Source organism: Magnolia sinica, chromosome 5, assembly GCF_029962835.1.
Source record: "Magnolia sinica isolate HGM2019 chromosome 5, MsV1, whole genome shotgun sequence".
NCBI classification, from domain to species: Eukaryota; Viridiplantae; Streptophyta; class Magnoliopsida; order Magnoliales; family Magnoliaceae; genus Magnolia; species Magnolia sinica.
This window is the reverse complement of record NC_080577.1, coordinates 2,012,169-2,033,930: the sequence shown is the minus strand read 5'-3', so window position 1 is coordinate 2,033,930 and position 21,762 is coordinate 2,012,169. Positions and strand designations below refer to the sequence as shown.

General features: G+C 40.6%; 1 protein-coding gene across 1 annotated transcript; it reads right to left on the bottom strand.

The window, feature by feature from the left end:
* Positions 1-558: 558 nt before the first annotated feature.
* Positions 559-18,679, bottom strand: LOC131245080 (uncharacterized). Its single transcript, XM_058244288.1, has 4 exons — positions 18,443-18,679; positions 11,130-11,448; positions 8,953-9,011; positions 559-852 (listed from the first exon to the last, which is right to left on the bottom strand). The coding sequence occupies exons 1-4, from the start codon at positions 18,555-18,557 to the stop codon at positions 821-823; spliced, it is 525 nt and encodes a 174-aa protein (XP_058100271.1). The 5' UTR covers positions 18,558-18,679; the 3' UTR covers positions 559-820.
* Between the last annotated feature and the right edge of the window lie 3,083 nt (positions 18,680-21,762).

Sequence of the window (21,762 nt, the reverse complement as noted above, 5' to 3'; positions counted from 1 at the left end):
ACAATCCTAACCTGTGCAGACACCTGTTCCTCAATTCCAACATATTTGTTCGGATTAATGATGTAAGTAATGGCGTAAGCTTGACACTGGCCAACAACCTGATGCAACCCTCCTTTATCCAGGCAGGGGACTGGCAATAAGACCCAAAACTCCCACAGGCACAATGTAATAGACTATAACATGGGTTGATAACAATCAGGCGGTATCTAATAGTCTCTTACATAGGTTCATTACAATCAATGAGCTGTTCAACTGTCCAATAAATGTCCACCAATCCGATGGCCAGATAATCAAAAAAGCCTTTTTTTTGTCACGTTTAACTAATTTGCATGCCACGAGCAATATCTAAGTAATTTCAAAGTACCTGCATATCATCCATCAGTCTCTGCCAGAGTATCCAACTTCTCAACATCACCCCTAAATGATCCATGCCAATAATTTTTACGCAGCATTGGAATTTGCTTCTTTTTTTTTTTCTTTTTTCTTTTTTCTTTTTTGAACTTTCGGCATTGGAATTTGCTTCTCAGACATTCCTCATAATACTGTGAGAATTTCGAATCCTTCCAACCCCAACAATGAATATCAACAAGGAAACAGTGTGAAAATTACTATTCCCTTTGTCAAGGGATTATTTTTACAAACGAAATTCACAACAGAAGGTAACAACCCCCACACACTTTTGATTGGCTCAAACAAAAGAGGGTACCCCATGTAGGAACCAATTAAGGGCATAGGCGCCTTTCATGCAGGTGGGATTTCCCAAACTACTACAATAGTGCCACCCACCCAACCATCAGAAAGAACAGCAAAACCTGCAGTTTCACTTGGTAGTAATTCTAGTTTTTACACCCTCTGCAATTCAACAAATATTAATAAGAAAAGGGTCCAAAAGAAAAAGAAAAAGAAGTTAAACACGCAAACACAGGGTCAATCCATGATGGGCCCATTTGTTGCATGGAATCATGATTCGGATGATCCATTTGATGGGCCTTGTTGATTTGGTGACTGTATAAACATTAAATTAGTGGCTTTCGAAAGGATGGTAAAGCAGCAGTTGGCCATGTCAGATGGGGAAAATCAAGCATCTCAGATTGTCCCATGTGTATTTTTGTACATTGTTCTGTGGATCAATAGTAGGGCGGCTCTGCTTGAAAACACAAAGAAATCCAACCAGATTTCATCACAATTTGTGAAGAACTTGATTTGGTCACAACTCGACTAAGACTCTTCCCAGACTTGGTCAACTGGATAAAACTCTCCAAGTCTACCATTATTTAGACACTCAGCAAGTTGACACAGGAGTCAGCCAAACCACTCAGATTAACATTAGAACGAGCCGACTTCCTATATCATTCAGATCAATGCAGGGATTCACCATTTCTCCTTAACCCACCCGAGTCTTTCCAGTAGCTCAATGGCTAGGTCAAGTTTAAATAACCTAGGCAAGTCCATAAAGTGATTGAGTTTGAGAAAAATAAAAACTACGGATTTGAACCCATCACCTATGAGGTATGCACAGGCTTCCCTGACACTCAGAAGGATGTGTGTGATATATGAGAAAATTGCATTCATCGTGTAAATCTTCAACATTTGGGTTTTGATTAAACTGCCATAGATCACGAGTCTAACCATCTATAGCATCTCCACCATATATATATATGGATAACGTTTAGGATTAACAGAATTGTTGACCTAGTGGGCCACTATATGGATGGAATCTTAACGCAGGGGAGGACGAGAGGTCGAGCACCGTCTTCCTCAAGAGGATAACTATTCCGAATCCACGGAACTTCTCTGGACTCCTCACAGAGACTTCTCGAATCCACAAGGAAAGAAAGCAGAAAATAGAAATAAATTCTAATAAATTCAAAATTGATTGATGAATAATTAAAAACAAGTTCACAACCCTTTAAATAAGGGTACCAAGCAATGGAAAAGAAATCAGAATCAAACTACAACTCAAACTCCTAGAATCCGCGACTTATTATAAATAGTAAACTTACTATTTATAGACGGTCGTGATGTCTACTAGTGCGCAAGGTTTTTGGCCAAAAATAGTAAGTGTCCTATTTGGCTTCACCAAACCGTTCTCCTAATTATTCTCAGCTCTTTTCATGTTGGGCGCAACTCCTAAAGCCCGACGGAAGAAGAGTTATAATCAAACTAAAACTTACTATTTATAGTAAAAACGAAATTAAAACAAGAAAACGACTGTCGATCAAGGGGTTTTTTGCAATTCTGGGCTGCGCAACCCAGCGTAGCTGGGTTGGTTGGCTAAAGCAGCTCGTTTTACCCCAAAATCATATATTTTACGTCAGATAACTCATTCCGGATTGCGAGATACGCCCCATCTAAGGTCCGATGGTCCGGATCACTTCTGTCATCAACCGGGCCTTTTTTTATCCATCTTGGCCATGAAACTGTAAGCGACTCGCTATACATCAGTCCCCTCCACTTCAAAAGAACTCGTCCTCGAGTTCTCATCCTGTGCTGGTTCATGATACTCGGTCAGGTCCGTGACATTGAATGTTCATGAGATTGCCATGTCATCTGGAAGATTAACAACATAAGCGTTGTCATTGATCTTTCGGATGATTGGTACCGGTCCAATCTTTTTATTCTTCAACTTTTTGTACGTTCTAGTCGGAAATCGTTCTTTGCGCAGATGGACCATTACTTGGTCGCCCACCTCGAACACTTTTTGTCGCCGATGCTTGTCCGCTTGCTCCTTGTACTTTTCGTTCGAGGCATGTAGCTTGGTTTGTACCTCCGCATGAATGCCCATAATCATGTCAGCCATATATTCCGCTGCAATGCTCATGCCTAGGAGCTTGGGCAGAGGGACCAAGTCTAGTGTGTGGCGAGGTACTCGTCCATAAATAACCTAGAACGGGAATTTTCCTGTCGAGCGGTTCACCATGCTATTGAATGCAAACTCCGCTTGAGACAAGGCTAAATCCCACTGCTTCGGTTTTTCTCCTGAAATACATCAAAAGAGGTTTCCCAACGTGCGATTCACAACCTCAGTTTGACCGTCAGTCTGTGGGTGGTAGGCGCTGCTGAACTGAAGTCGTGTATCGAATCGAGTCCACAAAGTCCGCCAAAAGTGGCTTATGAATTTCGTGTCACGGTCAGAAGTAATAGTCTTAGGAACCCCGTATAGCCGCACAATTTCTCTGAAGAATAGATTCGCCACGTGTGTTGCATCGAGAGTCTTCTTGCATGGAATAAAGTGCGTCATCTTGGAGAAACGATCTACTACCGCGAACACCGAATCCATGCCGCATTGTGTTCGTGGGAGACCAAGCACGAAGTCCATAGATAAATCCTCTCAAGGGCCATTAGGCACGGGTAACGGAGTGTAAAGGCCCGTATTATGAGATTGCCCCTTAGAGGTCTGACAAATATAACAACGTTGGACTGTCTTTCCCACATCACGTACCAATTGCGGCCAGTAATACCGTTCTTCCACAAGAGCTCGCGTCTTGTCTCTCCCAAGGTGCCCACTGAGGCCACCTCCATGTAGCTCTTGGATTATCTGTTCCCTTAGCGAACTGTTTGGGATGCATAGTCGATTTCCCTTGAAAAGGAACCCGTCTTGCATATGTAAGTCACCGGGGTGACCTTCTTGGCATCTAACCCATGCGTCCTTGAAGTCGTCGTCATCGGCATATATGTCTTTGAGGCGCTCGAACCTGACAACCTCATTGTTCATAGTGACTAACAAAGTTGCACGGCGACTCAGTGCATCAGCTACTTTATTCTGTTGCCCTGACTTATGTTTTAGTACAAACGTGAATTCCTGCAAAAATGAGATCCATTTAGCATGCACACGGTTAATGTTAGCTTGACTATTAATGAATTTGAGAGCTTGATGGTCCGTGTAAAGTATGAATTCCCTTTGAATCAAATAATGTCGCCAGTGCCGCAGTGCCTGGACCATCGTGTATAACTCAATCTCATATGTAGACTACTTCTTACGTGCATCGCTAAGTTTCTCGCTGTAGAAGGCTACCGGCCTACCTTCTTGAAATAAAACTCCCCCAATTCCAACATATGAGGCATCACATTCGACTTCAAACAGTTTGTCGAAGTTGGGAAGTACAAGAACCGGGGTTGTGGATAATCTGCGCTTGATTTCGGCAAAGCTCATGTCAGTTTCATCAGTCCACTGAAACTGCCCTTTCTTCATGCAATCTGTGATTGGTGACACAATGGTACTGAAATTTTTCACGAACCGACGATAGAATGTCACCAATCCATGAAAACTTCCCACTTCGTGAATATTTGTAGGAACTGGCCATTCTCTGATTGCCTTCACCTTTTCCCCATCCACCCGAATGCCCGTGGATGTGACGACAAAACTCAGGAACAATAGGCTATCAGTCATGAAGCTGCACTTTTTTAAATTAAGGTACAGTTTATTTTTAATGAGCACTTGAAGGACCTTCTTGAGGTGTTCCATATGAGTGGTTTCGTCTTGACTGTATATCAAAATATCATCGAAGTAAACTACAACGAACCGCCCAATGAAAGGTTTCAAAACTTCGTTCATCAATTTCATAAATGTGCGAGGCGCATTTGAAAGACTGAAGGGCATGACCATCCATTCGTATAATCCTTCCTTGGTCTTAAAAGCCATTTTCCACTCATCACCCGACCGTATTCGAATCTGATGGTAGCCGCTCCTTAGGTCTAATTTAGAGAATATTTTTGCACCCTCTAACATGTCGAGCATATCGTCCAACCGTGGTATAGGAAACTTGTATTTTATGGTGATTTTGTTGATGGCTCGGCTGTCGACACACATGCGCCAACTCACATCTTTCTTTAGAGTTAATAAAGTTGGTACAGCACATGGACTCATGCTCTCTCGAATAAGACCCTTACGGATCAATTCCTCTACTTGTCCCTGCAGAATCTCACACTCATTCAGACTCATTCGATAATGGGGACGATTAGGTAAACTGGACCCAGGGACAAAGTCGATATGATGTTGGATATCCCGCATGGGGGGTAACCCATCGGGAAGGTCATCGGGCCAGATTTCTTTAAATTCATGTAGCAGGGGCCTTAGTCTTTCAGGGATGTTTGTAGGCTCGAGTTCTTCCCCTTTTACAATTAATGCATAAGTCTGTCCTGTTTCATTGGATTCTTCCACGAAGTCGCGTATGGTTAAGAGAAAACGGCCCTCCACTTTAGAAGTTTCAGGTGGTCCCTCTAGATCCATAGGGGCCAATATGGTCTTTCGGTCATCCTTGACGAAGATATATATATTATCTCGCCCTTTATGAGTGGCGTCACGGTCAGATTGCCAGGGTCAACCGAGTAGTATGTGACATGCTTCCATATCAACCACATCGCATACTACTTCATCCTTATAATGTTTGCCAATTGAAAATGATATGGTGCACTGTTCAGTTACCTTTGTTTCGCTGACCTTCTTGATCCAACCGATTGTATATGGAGAGGGATGACGCTCCGTTTTCAATTGCAATTTTTCCATCATGACCTTGGAGACGATGTTCTCGCTGCTCCCACTGTCAATGATCACGTCACAAACCTTTCGATTCACCGTGCACCTAGTGCGGAAGATGTTATGCCGCTGTGGATGCACTTCTTTTCTTGGCGCATATAATAGTCGCCTCACGACGAGTGACTCGCCGTGATCTTGCTGAATCCAACCTGAATCATCTGCCTCATCCTCGGTAGTATGTTCATGTTCTTCAATATCTGGATCTTCATAAGCGTTATCAGCACTACCATCATTGATGGCGAGGTTTGCCACTTTTCGCTGGGGACAAGTATTTGATAGGTGGCCCGGTTGGCCACAATGATAGCAGTTATCGGGCCTTGGCCGAGCATAGGGGTTCGGGATTCTACTTGGACCAGCAGCAGTCGATACGCCCCTTTGGGGTCTAACTTGCCCGCTTCCCTGATCTCGGTTCTCAAACGTAGGAGGTTGAGTGCGTGCTCCTACGGGCTCATTCCCCTTAGGCTGTGCAATTCCCTAGGGAAGACCTACCACAAGGATCCTTGCAGTAGGATAGGTCCGTGTTAGGACGTTCAAGTTGCGCTTCTGCCCGAGTGGCCAACTTGATCGCATCATTCATCGTCCAGACGAACTGCATCCGGACCCGATCTTGGATAGCTATACACAATCCACCGTTAAATCGGGCGACTTGTTGCGATTCAGTCTCGACCAAATCGTTACGTGCCGCCAGGCGGTAAAATTCTTTCGTGTATTCTCTCACTGACCGACTACCCTGTCGACAATTTTGGTATTGTTGGAATAATACCTGATCGTAATCGCTAGGGAGGAATCGGGCACGTAGTAGCTGCTTCATCCGCTGCCAGGTGCGGATTGGTGCTTTCGTCTACCTGGTTCGCGCGAGTTGCAGTTGTTCCCACCAAGCTGAAGCTCCTCCTTTCAACTTATAGGCCACAAGCTTGACCTTCTTTGATTAAGGGATGTCCATATAGTCGAAAAATCGCTCAACTTCAGAAAGTCAATCGAGGAAATCCTCAATGTGTAGTTGGCCATTGAAGCTAGGAATATCAACCCTCATCTTGAATTCTCGATCTGTTCGATCTACTCGATCGCCGCCATGTCTGGGGTGTTGAAAGATTATGTCGTCGATTTCTTCCTCACTAGAGCCCCCTTCCTCAGGAATGACCCTTAGATGCACTGTCTGTACTATCCTGCGATCAGGGCGATTAATTGGAGGTGGAGGATTGCCACCAGGAACACGGAGTTGCCTTAGATTTTCCACCAAGAGATCCGCTATGCGGTCGATGGAAACCTGCAGCCCTTGCATGGCTTGCTGATTCTCTCGTTGCGCTACTTCGAAAGCTGCCGCCGTTAAAGGTAAATTTCTTAGAGCACTGCTCATGGGATTGTTGCCCGACCTGTCGTTAGAAGCCATCAATCCAAAGAGAAACCTCGATTTGATACCAAACTGACGCAGGGGAGGACGTGAGGTCGAGCACCATCTTCCTCAAGAGGATAACTATTCCGAATCCACGGAACTTCTCTCGACTCCTCACAGAGACTTCTCGAATCCACGAGGAAAGAAAGCAGAAAATAGAAATAAATTCTAATAAATTCGAAATTGATTGATGAATAATTAAAAACGAGTTCACAACCCTTTAAATATACCAAGCAATGGAAAAGAAATCAGAATCAAACTACAACTCAAACTCCTAGAATCTGCGACTTACTATAAATAGTAAAGTTACTATTTATAGACGGTCGTGATGTCTACTAGTGCGCAAGGTTTTCGGCCAAAAATAGTAAGTGTCCTATTTGGCTTCACCAAACCGTTCTCCTAATTATTCTAAGCTCTTTTCACATTGGGCGCAACTCCTAAAGCCCGACGGATGAAGAGTTATAATCAAACTAAAACTTACTATTTATAGTAAAAACGAAATTAAAACAGGGAAACGACCGTCGATCAAGGGGTTTTTCGCAATTCCGGACTGCGCAACCCGGCGTAGCAGGTTGGTTATCTAAAGTAGCTCGTTCTACCCCAAAATCATATATTTTACGTCAGATAACTCATTCCAGATTGCGAGATACGCCCGATCTAAGGTCCGATGGTCCGGATCACTTCTGTTGTCAACCGGGCCTTTTCTGATCCATCTTGGCCATGAAACTGTCCGCGACTCGCTCTACATCAGATCTGGATAAGAACCATCGACAACTGAACCTCAGCCATCGCATCAGTGGCATACAATCAATCTCACCCATCACATCATTGATCTGATGAGCCCAATCATGGATACAAATGTCAAAATGCTCCTGGGCAGAAGATAATGATTTTTGAAGTAGCCCAAAAATAAAATACTATAGAAAAAATACAACAGTGATCTAGTAAAAATGGCAGATACTTGATGGCCAGAATCTTCCAATATAGAGACATTTGATGAAAACCCCATCTACAGGGGGGCCCATAAGGCCAACGGTCTAGATAGATGAACCATGGACTTCATTTCAACAGAATGAGCAAATAGGGTCACTACTCACATCCTAATTCACAAGAAGCCTTTAATATTTTAATTGTGGATCGGTCCACCACCCTCCTTAGCCCAACTCCCTCCCTCAACAGTCTAGATAGATGAACCATGGACTCCATTTCAACAGAATGGACACATAGGGCCACTACTTGCGTCCTAATTCACAAGAAATCTATAATATTTTAATTGTGGATCAGTCCACCATCCTCTTTAGCCCAACTTCCTACCCCTTTGCAATGAGTATATGTGGATCACTGTGTCACCTTGTCCTAGTCATGAGTTGGTTGATTGAGCCCCAAGTCTTATTTCCTGGTTTTTGAACTGACTTGAGAATATTTAAATTTTTAAAGATTAGATATTACCAGGACTTGGTATTCAAGACTTGAAGAACTCAAACCGACAGACTTTCGACCCAAGTCAAGTCAAGTTTTCGGGTTTTAAAGCTATGGCCCAACAGATGGAGGACCCAGCCATATGGATGCACAATTTGGACAGTCCAAGCAAAAAAAAAAAAGAAAAAAAAAAGACAACATCCTCAGAAAATGCTAAACATTAAAAGGTAATACAAAATATAGAAGGCAGGTGAGTGATTTAGTGTTCCAAAAGGAGACCCAAATTTCATGTACCGCAGTTAGTGATTGGGAACAATTACACCATTGTCATGGATGCCCACCATGCAAATACCGCATCTCTTTTTAACTATCCATCAGTGACCTGAAACTGGACGGTTCAAACCATCCATTTGCAGAAAACTGACTGAGTGGCTCATCAGATCTCTGATATTTTTGCACACATACACAATGGGGTACAGTGGGTAATTGGTTGTGCTCTCCAACCTCTGTACATTTATATGGAGGAAGATGAGCACAACACAACTCAGGCATCCTTGTGGCATGCTTTTTTTCTGGGAAAAGGAAAACTGAATTGATCACCAACCTTCGACCTCCTCGAATTGGACTTCCTTTACCAACTCAGATGCAGCATGGTATTCGAACCTGCACAATTTCACAGATTGGAACCGATACAAAGTAATCAAATTTCAAGCATATACTGGTACAAATCCAATGAGGATTTTAATGTATCCTTGAATTTATAGCATTTCTAAGTATCCTTTTATTTTATTCACCATGACAAGAGTCTTCACTGAACACAATACAGAAGGTTATTTCATGCGATGCAGGCGTATTCAGCTTTAATACAGCTAGCAAAAGGCAAACATGGCACATACAACAACGTGTGAAAGAAACGATGTAAATAAGTTTCAGAACTTGCTGTTAAAATGCGTGAATAGGGGTGGTAGTTTCAATATAAGGGGAACGGGCATTAGGAGATGAATGGTATATAAAGCTAGCTGTTTGCAGTCTGACGGGGGTGGCATTTTGGAAATGAATATCATATAGGAAATGAATAGCATATAGTAGAATCTTTTCTTCTTCTTTTTTTAGAGAGAGAGAGAGAGAGAGAGCATACAGTAGGATGCATTTATGTGGTAGCCCACAAGCTACAAGACCAAACCTCATATGTTAGTGAGGTTGCATATTTGCATTAAAATGGGTGGGAATTGACTCTAATTGCTACAAAAATTTGCAATGTGTAGCCGTGTTAGGGAATAGACAACATAAATAGCACTGCAAATGAGTTCTACATTTATATATAGTGACCTTCATCTATAGAAACATTGAATTTTGCTACTTCATAAATGACTTCTGTGGAAAAATTGCAACTATCAAACATTACATTTAAAAGAAATCAAAAGGGATGAAGAAATAGATTCTTCGGTGCAGTTTCTTGCAGTTTTGGAAGGGGCATACATTCCACACCTTGCCATAGACAGAAGAGTATAAACATTGGATTCACGGGGAATTTATTTCATTCGATTTTTCTTTTTGAAGTTAACAAACTTTGGGGAAGCTAAAAGGCCAACTTGTATAGCAATCGGTAGGAGCCCCAAGGTTTCTGCATTTTGTTGGTTACCAGTGGTCGATAAAACCTTAATTCATATCATCTTCAAAACAGGAAAAAGAATCATCATAAACGTTTGCACTCTTCGCTTACAAGATGGGAAAATTGCCAGTAACCTCTTGATACATTGCCCCTTCACCCAAGGAGCGTAGATGATAACTCTTACGTTGTTCAAGGTGATATGGGCAATGTCTTCTTCCTGTAGTCAATTGCTCAAGTCCTGAAATCATGAATACAGATCGATGAAGGGAAAAACTCAAGGGAGATTATCTTTTGCTGGCTTTGTCATGGTCAATTTGGAAAGAACTGAATAATAAAGCAGAAAGAATAGATCAAGGGGCTGACAGATTGTAGGGAAAGATTATTTTGTGGGCTATAGTTACCAAGGAGTTCTCCATGATTTCTCAAATGAACTTAGAAGAGGTTGGAAGCAAGCAATATAGTGTGTTAGATATGTTATCAGATTTCATGTGACGTGAAATCCCCCAACTGAATGTATGTCGAGACTTAGTTGACGCAGTCAACTCCAGTAGACAAAACTTGACTCGCTGGAACTCTAAAGTATTTTATAAATTTTTAAATATAAAATATCACCAAATCTTGGTGTTCAGGACTCGAAAAAACTGAGCAAGTTCCTCAACTCGTCAAACCTTTAAGTCAAGTTGAGTTTTAAAACTGCAATCTTAATCATGCCATCAATGGCTTCGAAAACAGATGGCTACAACGAATAAGGCAAACTTTCAGAAGAATATGATCATCTGATTGGTGTGTTTGATTGGTGAACAAAAGTGTGGGCTGGAGCACCAAGAAAAGAAAAAGAAAAGGAAAGACAAAAGAAGAAAGAAATTTTGGACCGAACCAAATGGACAGCCCAGATGGATCTATTGGATTGTCCAAGTGTCCCGATACAACCAGGTGCAGTATAACTTGTAGTGCTTCAATAGAACTAAATGATATATATATATATATAACAAAAATACTGTCATACCTCCAAATAGTGAGGTCAGATGATAAACAAAATTACTGTCATACCTCCAAATAGTGAGGTCAGGTAATCATCTTAAAATTAAACTTCAGCACAAACTCAAATCAGATGGTAGAGGAAGTATCTGAGGTGCGAAGACATCAAAATTAACTGGACATCTACTTGCCTGTTGGAGGAAATAACCTCAAGTTTATAAGTGGAAGAACTCTTGGTAGCTTCGACCAGAACGGAAACAATCTCCATCTTCCGAGTGCTGGCCATAAGGCAGTCATACTCAGTTGGAACAATGATTGCAAAGAAATCATCTGTCAGTTTGCTCAGACATAACTTCTCAACAGCTGCAAGCGCTATCCGCCGTTTAAGCACATTGGCTTCAGGATCAGCAATATAAATTGCAAAATCCGTGATTAACAGAATACGGCGTTTCAACTTCCCAGATCCAGTGAACTTCAGAATCTTATCTGCGAACAGAACTTGCTTGTCACCTGCAGAGATTGAAGATGGTTTTAGGCATTAATCTAAGATGTAAAGGGATCTTCTCCCAATTAGTGGCCAGAAAGGGAAAATTATATATATATATATATATATATATATATATATATATATATATATTTAAAAGACAGAAAAGATTCATCTTGAACTAAAGTCAGCAGTCCATGGCTATTTATAAGATTTTAAAAGTTATGTTTGTTATCAACAAAGAAATGACCAGGGGTTGAAAAAGACAAAATGACCAGGCCACCTCGGCAGTTACAATCTCTTTTTAAGTGAATTTAACTTTGGATAGGCACCATCAAACGCATTCTCCACTTGTGAACAAATCCAATTTTTCTGGGGAGCAGTTGTATGTTTTCTCAAGATCTATCTTAGATTCTTCAACATGTATAATGTATTCCTCTCATTGCAACAATCGTTTATGACACAAGCTTTTTTTTTTCTTCTTTTGTCAGAAAACTTAAAATAAAATAAATAAATAAATAAATAAAAGAAGAAGAATTTCATTAAAAAGGAACAGAGGAGTACATGCAACCAATCAAACTCATGGTACATGTCTCCAATACAAATAGAGAGTCTAGAAACCCCTGTCTTATCTAAGACATCCACCAAGGAATTAGCTTCCCCTGAATGATATAAAAGAGACCTCTCATTGCATGTTTGGTTGCTCAGGAAGTCTATTTGCTAGTGATTATGTTTCGTGGGGAAACCTAAGAAAAGGTTAATGTTTTTCAGAAAAGACTGGTTTCCTATGGAGGTTCAAAAAACTATTTGGTTAGATATAGTTGTTTCCAAGCAGAAGTTTGACTTTTGCTTCAAAGACATCCATTGTACAAGTGGCAAACATGTTGAGAGATCTAAGCCATTCATCAAGTTGACCACGGGAACAACCTAAAATTATGCTATGCAATGCGACCATAACCACTGATTCTAACAATCTGAGTAATGGATAAGAAATAGACAGTCTGTATTGATTAAATCAGAGATGGTCCAATCACTGGTCTGGACTATCTACCATGTGCGGCCCACTTTTGACTCCATGTCCCTGTTGAAAGTAACTTTGATTGGTTGTCTCTACACCCCTGCCTCCTTTCTCACTAAATGATCATTTAAGAGGCCTTAGTTGGTGATTCGGGTTGTGTCCCTCTCAACGATGATGCTTATCTCCCATCGTCTCCGTCAGAACTTGACCCCTGTTATTTTGGGGCCATACCTAGTATTCAGAGTTTGCATCGATTTAGTACCAGTCTCACAACCTGCACCGAAATAGTGCTTACCCCTAGATGCATAGTTGACTACTGCGCCTCAACGCATTTCAGTAACTCATGTTTAATACCTGGTGAAGCAAAACTTGACTTTTGTTTCCCTAGTCATGATGGACTTCGAAGAGGATGGGCATATCAAGTATATGTCTGGGATCATGTCTTCTTATGTCTATTATGAATGTGGTGTGCAATATTGGAATTAATATTCCACTTCAGGTGGAAAATGCAGCTAGATGTTGTGTGGTAGTAATATAAGTGATCTAGGCATGGTAAATTATCAAAATCAATTAAGCAATGGCTATGAAAGTTAACAGCCCATATTGATTATACTAAAAAAACTCTAATAATTGATTTAAACGGTCAATTATTTCGGGGCCACCTTTAGTTGTTCGTCTCTTCAAAAAACTCACTATGACCACATCATCCTACAAATAACTCAATATGATCAAATCATCTACCAAGTAATCAAATAACATCCTCAATGATTTTTTTTCTCTTTTTTGAGATTCAGAAATAGTGACCAATTCAATCAATTTATGGAGTGCCCAAAGTCATTGACTTAGGGGTTGTTTGGCACCGTGGATTGGAGAGGATTGGAGGGAATTTGAGGGCTTTCAAATCCCCCAGTTGTTTGGCAGCATATAGTAACTGGGGGTTTCAAATCTGGGGGGTTTCAAATCCCCTCTTTGAGGGGGTTTGTAATCCACAGTGAGAGCTTGGATTACGCCTAAAATCATTTCAATAGTTGCAGGTGTAACATGTGTGTCACTATACACTATCATTCTATCGGGCACATGGCCCACTAATGATGATCAGTACTATCCAAACATTGTCCATGTAAATCAGCACCGTCCAAACATTGTCCATGTAAATTAACGATTAAAAATCGTTGGTTAGTCACTCGGGCATGATCTTGTGCTTGTGGCCCATCCGAGACTTGGAATTTCATCATTTCCGGGCAAAGCATATATTTCAGCGGGCTTATCACAACCATTGTGTCAAAAATTACATATCTCACTAATTAGAGATATTAAAATTGATTTAGTAATTAAATTCAAACCCCTGTAAATATACCATGGATAGGTCATGGATAGGTACTTTTGGATTAAAGTTGATTCACACACCAGGGTGCCAAACACACTAAGAGAATTGCAAATCCAGGGGGTTTCAAATCCTGGGGGTTCCGAATCCAGGGGGTTCCAAATCCACGCTCCCAAACAGGCCCTTATCAATACCCGAGCATTGAAAGTTCTCAAGTGTTACTATAGAATTTAACCTATTATATACATGTGTACAATATCAATCTGCCTCTCCTAGCCATACATCTATTCTCCAACACAAATTTGACTAATGGAAACGATCTTCATCCATAGAACAAGCCATTTGACCATTGATTTATAGATATAATCATTACATACCCAAGTAATCATGCTTGTCCATCATAACCAACCGTTCCACTAGCTAATACACACATTAGGCCATTAGATCACTAAGCATACCATGATTTCCGCATAGACTAGGCCAAGGAGCCATAGGAACCCCAAGGGCTAGATCTAAAGATCATTTGACCGTTGGGTTGAGGGGAACCTGCAACTAGAGCCCAAATCAAGTCATGGGGCCCACCTGAGCTTTGGATCTTCCTGATTTTCACCTAATGTCCTAAGGAGGACTATCCAAATATACTGGATGGTGTGGATCATACCATACAACCCGGTGGACCCCACCTTGAGGATGAAGGCGCACAAGACTCGTGCACGTCCGCCGTGCACCACACCGAAAATCGGGTCAAACCTGGTTTGACCCGACGAAAACTTAAAACAGTAGAGTTTTCCCTCACTTTTCATGGACGAACGGATAACGTCCATTTAAAGAGAGATGTGGCCCATCTGGACCATCCATGTACTCGATCCACACCGTCCATCATGTTCGGAATCCATTTCTGTCCTAACCCTAGTTGTCCTCACGTGGGACTGCACACATGTGTACTCAAATTCCCAGCAAAGGAGTTTACGATGTAACAAACAGCGTCCATTTGAAGACGCTGGTGGCCCACCATCACGAGGACCCATGATAATCTGAACCATCCAAGACTGAATCCGACCGAAACCCGAATCCCTTCACACAAAGCCAGCTCGAACAATAAAACAGATTCGTCCGCAAATCCTTCCACGAACTACGCCAAGAAACCAAAACGGATTCTAATTTCGTTGCGCAAGAAATTGAAAGGGATACTATTTGGGTCGATCTGAGCCATCCAAAACGAAGGGAGAGGGTTTCCGATCGCACTCACGTCGACAGCGGAAGGATGAAAGAAGATGTGGCACTTTCAGATCTCTACGCAGACAACTATGCCCGTTTCCTTGCTGCGAAAACAGAATTTGCGTAAAAGGGTTTTCACAGAAGGATCTGGAGGCTCTCCCCCTATAAAAACCATTCGTCCAACGCTGGGAGAATATACCACAGAGGTAAAAGAGGGAAAGAAAAGAAAGAAAGCAAGAAAGGGAGAGAAGGAAAGAGAGAGAGACCGTAAGAAGGGAGAGAGAAAAGGAGCAAGAAAGAGCGGAAAGAGAGCGGGGAAAGAAAAGAGGGCATTGTTGGTCGTTCCAGCCTAGAGAGAAAGAAAGAAAGAAAGGAAAAAAGAAAGAAAAGAAAAGAAAAGAAAAGAGAAAGAAACCACCATACAATCATCGAAGTCGGGTTCGACTCCTAACTCCTCTTATTTTCTATCCTTCCTTTCCTTTCCAGAATTTTTCTATCCTTCAACAATGAGAATCCATTTATAGGCCAAGTTGAATCGATGATGGTAAAGGCCTAAAACACATAAGTTGAAAGCCTATCAACTTAGGCAACCTGTAAACCCGTTTGAGGAATGGTTTAGATCATGCCTTTTTCCCTATTCTAATCTAACATTTAATGTAATCAATTTAAACCAGGCGAATATGGTGGAACCTAATCATACGCCCCTGAACATCTAACTTAAGGAACGACATCACCACCGAGGTGAGGGTTTTATCCTTTAAGCTTACGGTAATTTAAGTTGACATGCTTTATCTTACCTATTGCATACTATGTTTTCATATTGCTATGATTTTCTTCCTGCAATTATTTTATCATCAACAATTATCTAGCCTTTTGGGAATTATGATATGATGTCAATTACAAGTGATCTTTATAAATTTATGTGGAGCGATAGATGCAGGCCTTGCCCTTACCTTTATCAATTTGTTGAGTTAATCCTTGCTACTCTTCTCTTTATTGAGTAGCCCATTGCCACTCTCTTTGTTATTGAGTTGGCCATTGTCACTCTTCTAATTTGTTAAGTTAGCCATTGCTACTCTCCTTTTATTGAGTTGACCATTCTCACTCTCCTCTTTGTGAGTTAGTCATTGTTACTCTCTTCCTTATTTTACTAGATTTGTGCTATTTACCTTTAAGGCTTGGGGATGTGTCTTGATATTCCAAAACTCTCATGATTTGGCTTATGCTCTTTATAAGTGCAAGTGATGTGTTAAGAGGTATCACAACTAGTGATTCAATTATTATATCATGGACGTAATGCGCTCTGAGTAGAGACCCTCTTGGTCGACGCGTAATTCCATGGGTTTTGGGTAGTGGTGCACAAATCGATGTAAGTAATTCGCAATGCGTGTTACATCACTTCCAGAATTGGATGTCGCAAATAATCACTCCATGAACAAATCGTGTCACGTAATTCATCCGACTCATGTGTTGTGCCGCCTCGAGGTGTTCACGTAAATCTACAGTAGCGTCGGACGTGCCGGTGAATCTCCGTAGTGTGAGAATGCGAGGCGATCCGGATTTTCTATGAATCATATTTCACATTGTAATGATCACTATGTATGATGAACTGCACACACTTTGCTAGGTATTCATCTCATGTAAGTTGTTTGCGCATTCTGATATCCTCATATTACTTTTATGAATCTCTTGAATTATTGATAATCTTAAAGGATAACTATCACCGTGAGTAGGGCGTTGACCCTCTCCAACCGTACAGATGATGCAGGTGATGTACAGATTGAAGACCTAGAGAACCATTTCCCTATGACAAATTATACTGAAAGAATAAGAAAATAGTTTTATTATTTAGTTTTATACTTTCGCTGCGAACTCGATAATATAATAAGCTCTCATTGAGAGAGCATTTGATAATTTGTTGAATTCTTTACTCTAATGAATAATAAATACAGTCGATTTTATTCTCGTGAATGTTACCTCCATGAATGTATCTAGAAGTGATCTAAATGGAAGAAAAAAAATTAAGTGCGATTTTTAAGGCATCCAATTTATATATCATTAACACCCGGTTTTCTCAAACACAAGTATAAACTCTGGCCGTGAAAATTCGGGATGTTACATTCCGAATCAAGGGGGTTCCAAATCCACACTCCCAAACAGACCCTTATCATATTATTAATCAACGATTTCTTATATAACTAGAACGACCCTCACAAATTACAGGCACTAATTTGTTCAGTATTAATCGGATTGAGGCTATAGCGTCATCATTGGCTGGAATCGAGTTATCCGCGAGATCCAGGTCACAATTTGTATCGGTTAAACAAATCATCTAACCATCCAATCAATGAATGGGAAATCAATAGTCTATGTAATCATACTACAAAAGGCCTTATCATTGTACACCATGTGAGACCCACCTTTGATTGCCCAGCCCTCCCAAAAATAACTTTGATCTTATGATCCTAACCATCAAATCAATGGGTGGGAAATTAATAGTTCATATCTATTATGCTAGAAATGGTCTTATCAATGATATAGAGCATCAGGTTGAACATTTGATTATCCATCCATCCCAAAGAAATTCTTCGATTGGATCATTCTAACCATCTGATCAATTTCTAGGAAATGAACGATCCATATGTATAATACTAAAAAAGCCCTTGTCATTGTTCATCATGTGGAGCCCACCTTTGATCGCCCATCCCATCAAAAGTTATCATGATTGGATAGTGCTAGCCATGAGAGTGATGACTTGGAAAATGGACAGTCCATACTTATCTGGACCTTTCATCATGTTAGGTCCACCTTCAATCAGCCATCCTTCTAAAAAACAATTGGATAGGGCAATGATAGCCATCCAATCAACAGCCAGAAAAGTGAACGTTCCATTGGATATTAGCCAAAATCTCCCCAGCTTCTCCCAAAAATGAATTCCCCAGAAGAAAAAAAAAACGTAGTTTCTGGGAATTGCTGGGAAAAGGTGTGCTGGGTTCGGGGAAGTTAACAGCCACAAAAATTGGTTGGACCAAACACGTTTTTTTTCCTGGGAAAACCCGGGACATGTGTTTCCGGAAACACATAAGCCGACAACCAAACAGGCCCCAAGGAAATGCAACTTCAGATGCAAATGCAATTGTTTGCTTACCACGCAATTGGATTCTTTGAAAAGGTTCATTCATGAAAGAATTTACAGTGCTAGATAGTTTACATGGACAACATCCGAACCGCGTATCAGGTGCGACCCACCTTTTAGATGACCCGATCAGAAAATCAGATCCGTCAAACGCTAGCCGTGCAAGTCTTTCTAACACTGTTGGTTGTCTAATTCATCTGATAGTTTACCAGCTTGATTTTCCAGCCAAATAATCTACACGTTGAGTCCCTCCCGATAAACGACTGGGATGGAAGAGAGAGAGAGAGAGAGAGAGAGGGAGAGAGAGCTGAAGCGCAGGGATACCTTGCTTTTGCAAAATCCGGATGAGAAAGGGAAAATGGGAAGGGATGTTGAGATAATCGCCTTGGAGCTCTCTTTCAGTAGAAGCTTCTCTACTTCCAACTTTCTTCAACCCCATTAATGGCAGCGCTAGGGTTTTATTCCCTCTATCTGCTCCGACTCTCTCTTTGGGATTTTCCAGCTCTTCTGCGATGCTCTGCTTGCTTTTGATTCGCGATTAATCGCGTATTCCTGAAGTTAAAACAGCCTGGATTTCCGGTGAAAGCCTTTCGCAGGAAGTTCCTGCGCAAGGATGCTGGGTGGGGTCCACCGAAATGTTTGTAAGAATCTACCCCGTTTATCCGTTCTTAGAGATCATCTTACGACATGAAACCAAACATGCTGTGTATCCAAAACTTAAGTGGGTCACACGAGAGGAAACAGCGGGGATTCAGTGTGAATCGTTGAAACATTCTTGTGGCCATAAAAAATTTTGAGTAGGGCAATTTTCTTGGTATTTTCATTTCATCCCAGTGGTAGTGATCTTATAAACGGTTTGGATGGCATATAAACATCACGGCAAAGCTCAGGAAGGTTTCCACAGTAGGACTTTCTTTTACAATTTTTTCTCTCGTGTGACCGACTTTATTTTTATATCCACCTTAAGTTTTTATCTCATATCCTGAAATGAACTCTCAAAATGAATGAACAGGGTGAAAGTTTCACAAACATCTTAGTGGCCCTCACCCAGTGTCCTGCAAAAGCCTTTAGCATAAACTCCCTGCAATAAATCCGCCCCCTTCAATTATCATGCTGGCATCTCAAGCCATTATATCTTCAGCCATTTGGGCAGAATTTAGCTTTTCCAGGGATGAAGATATTCTCCGTCAGCCATTTCTCCTTATATCGATAGCTTTTTTCGTTAGTCATGAGAAGAGAGCTTTTTAGAATGGAATTTGGACCCGTTGCATCAATAACTAAGGCCACCTCTCCATCAATCTAATTCGTTTACTTTCATCGGCCAACTAGGAATTCATAATAGGGCCATTTCAAAAAAAAAAAAAAAAAAACTAACTGTAGTCTACAATTACATTAATGTTGTGTATTAATTTCAAACTATTTCATCCGATATGGTTAATTAGTGATGAGTTTTGCTTTCAAATTTAAGCCAATGGCATGAAATTAAAATTTCTTTCATGTGAATGGGTTAAATTTGCTCCAAGATAGGCTAGCAGAGCCCACATAGGGTCTCATATGGGTTCGAAAGGTTGGGCCCTAACGTAGGAATACCTCTTGGCCTTTTCTTCTTTCTTCTTGTTTTTTTTTTTTTCCACAGGAGGGGACCACACGAAGAGTTGAAGCCTCTTTGATGATTATTAATCATGCAGACGAACATTGCACTCCCCGGCGACAATGAAAAATTCCGGCTAACCTCTAGTGAAGCTTCAGGCACAAGAAAAAGAATTTTTTTTTTAATTTCTCTGTCCATAATCTCTAACATAGAAGCTATGGCAGGAAAATGTGTATTCTTTTGTGCGTTGTATCTCTTTTTTCCTTTTTTTTTGTGGGTATTAATGGTGAGAGTTTGTGAAAAAAAAGAGAGTGTGGTGGTTCCCCTTATAGTTTTTTTTATTGTGTTTGGTATAAATGGTGAGAGTTATGAAAGGAATGGGGGTGTTAAAGAATGTTGTAATGGATAAATTTTTGCAATTGAAGAATGTTGTATTCGATAAATTTTGTAATAGAAGAATGTTGTAATGAATAAATGTAATAAATGTTAAAATAAATAAATATTTTAATAGAAAATGGTGTCTAAATAAGATGATTCCAAAACTATTTGAAAGTTCATCAAGTTATCTTTTCATCGAGCACAATATAATCTAAATCAAACATGTAATGAGGAAGCTATGACAATTTTCATCAGATTGGTGATTCATATTGCGTACCGACAATCCACAGTCCTTGATAAACTTTGGGCCCACTTTTAGGCAATTTAATGGTGTCTAAATGAGATGATTTTAAAACCATTTAAAATTTCATCAAATTATATTTCCAAGGTGTATAAGATCATCCAAGTCAGACATGTAATGAGGGAGTTATGAGTTATTTTTGTGGGACCAATGATCCATAGTACGTACCAGCAATTTAATGTCCTTGATGAACATAGAAATCACTTTTGGGTAATCAAATAGTGTTAAAAAAATGGTGATTATAAAGTCATTTGAAAGTTCATCAAATTATCTTTCCAATGAGTATAAAATCACCCAAATTCTAAATGAATTTTGAATCACCTGGTACATAGCCACCTTGGATGGATGGGCCATTGTGGGAATATGTACAGATTAAATATTGTGATCCTCTCCTCATCTGCAAGTGGGCCCACATGGCATAAGGTTTTAATAATGTTTAGGGTGAAGTGCAGATGGAATTCTATGGGACATTTTGTTACCTGAGCTTTGCAAATTCTATACACTTGTAGAAGTCAGCTAATGCACCCGACACCACGTATCTCCCACATTAATCAGTCCTAGTAAGGAGTCTTGAACACGAGACCTCCCGTTTTGATGCCAATTTGATGCAGGACAATTAACCACTTACTCTAAAAGCTCAAACTAATAGAGCATGGCGAATTAATTTCTTTATCTCGCTCCAAATCAATAAGTTAGGTCATTGGCCAAACCCACCTCATGGGCCCTAAATCCATAGGTTCCACCTCACACAGGCCCCAAATTCATGGGTTCCATGGGCTGCCCACCCTAAGTGTGCCCCTGCATCCCATAGGCCACCCCACTCAAGCCCAATGTGAAAATGCCCCGGCATTAAGACTTCAACTTAATTGTAATTTCTTTAAGCCTTATGCTTATTAACAGTGAGGATTCACCAGTAGAAGAGTGTGATATGTTTCTCTCGTTCTCCAAGCGAGAATCTACATAAAGATTAAAAGATGGTCATTAGTCTTAATTCCATTTTGTGTCATGTGAGCTACTAATCAACCTTGAAAACCCAAAATACAGTGAAAGGATTACGGTTTGCATTTGCCATTATTTAAATGTTGGCGAGTCATCCATTGCACATATGACAAGCACAGATCTCAATGGAACCACCAAAATATGGTTTTTATTGTGGATGGAGCGCATTTTATGAAAATTACACCAACTGAACATCCTAACTGTCCAATCTGTTCCATTAAATGGACAGCTAAGAATTGGTACATGTATAAATTCAATAGGCAGTGGTGAAGAGGAGCTCATTTTCTTCAGCATCATGGGCTGAATGGGAAAATTAGATGTGTTTCAATCAGTGTGATCTTTGGGTTAGGCATGGTTGTCAATGGACCTGTCCTG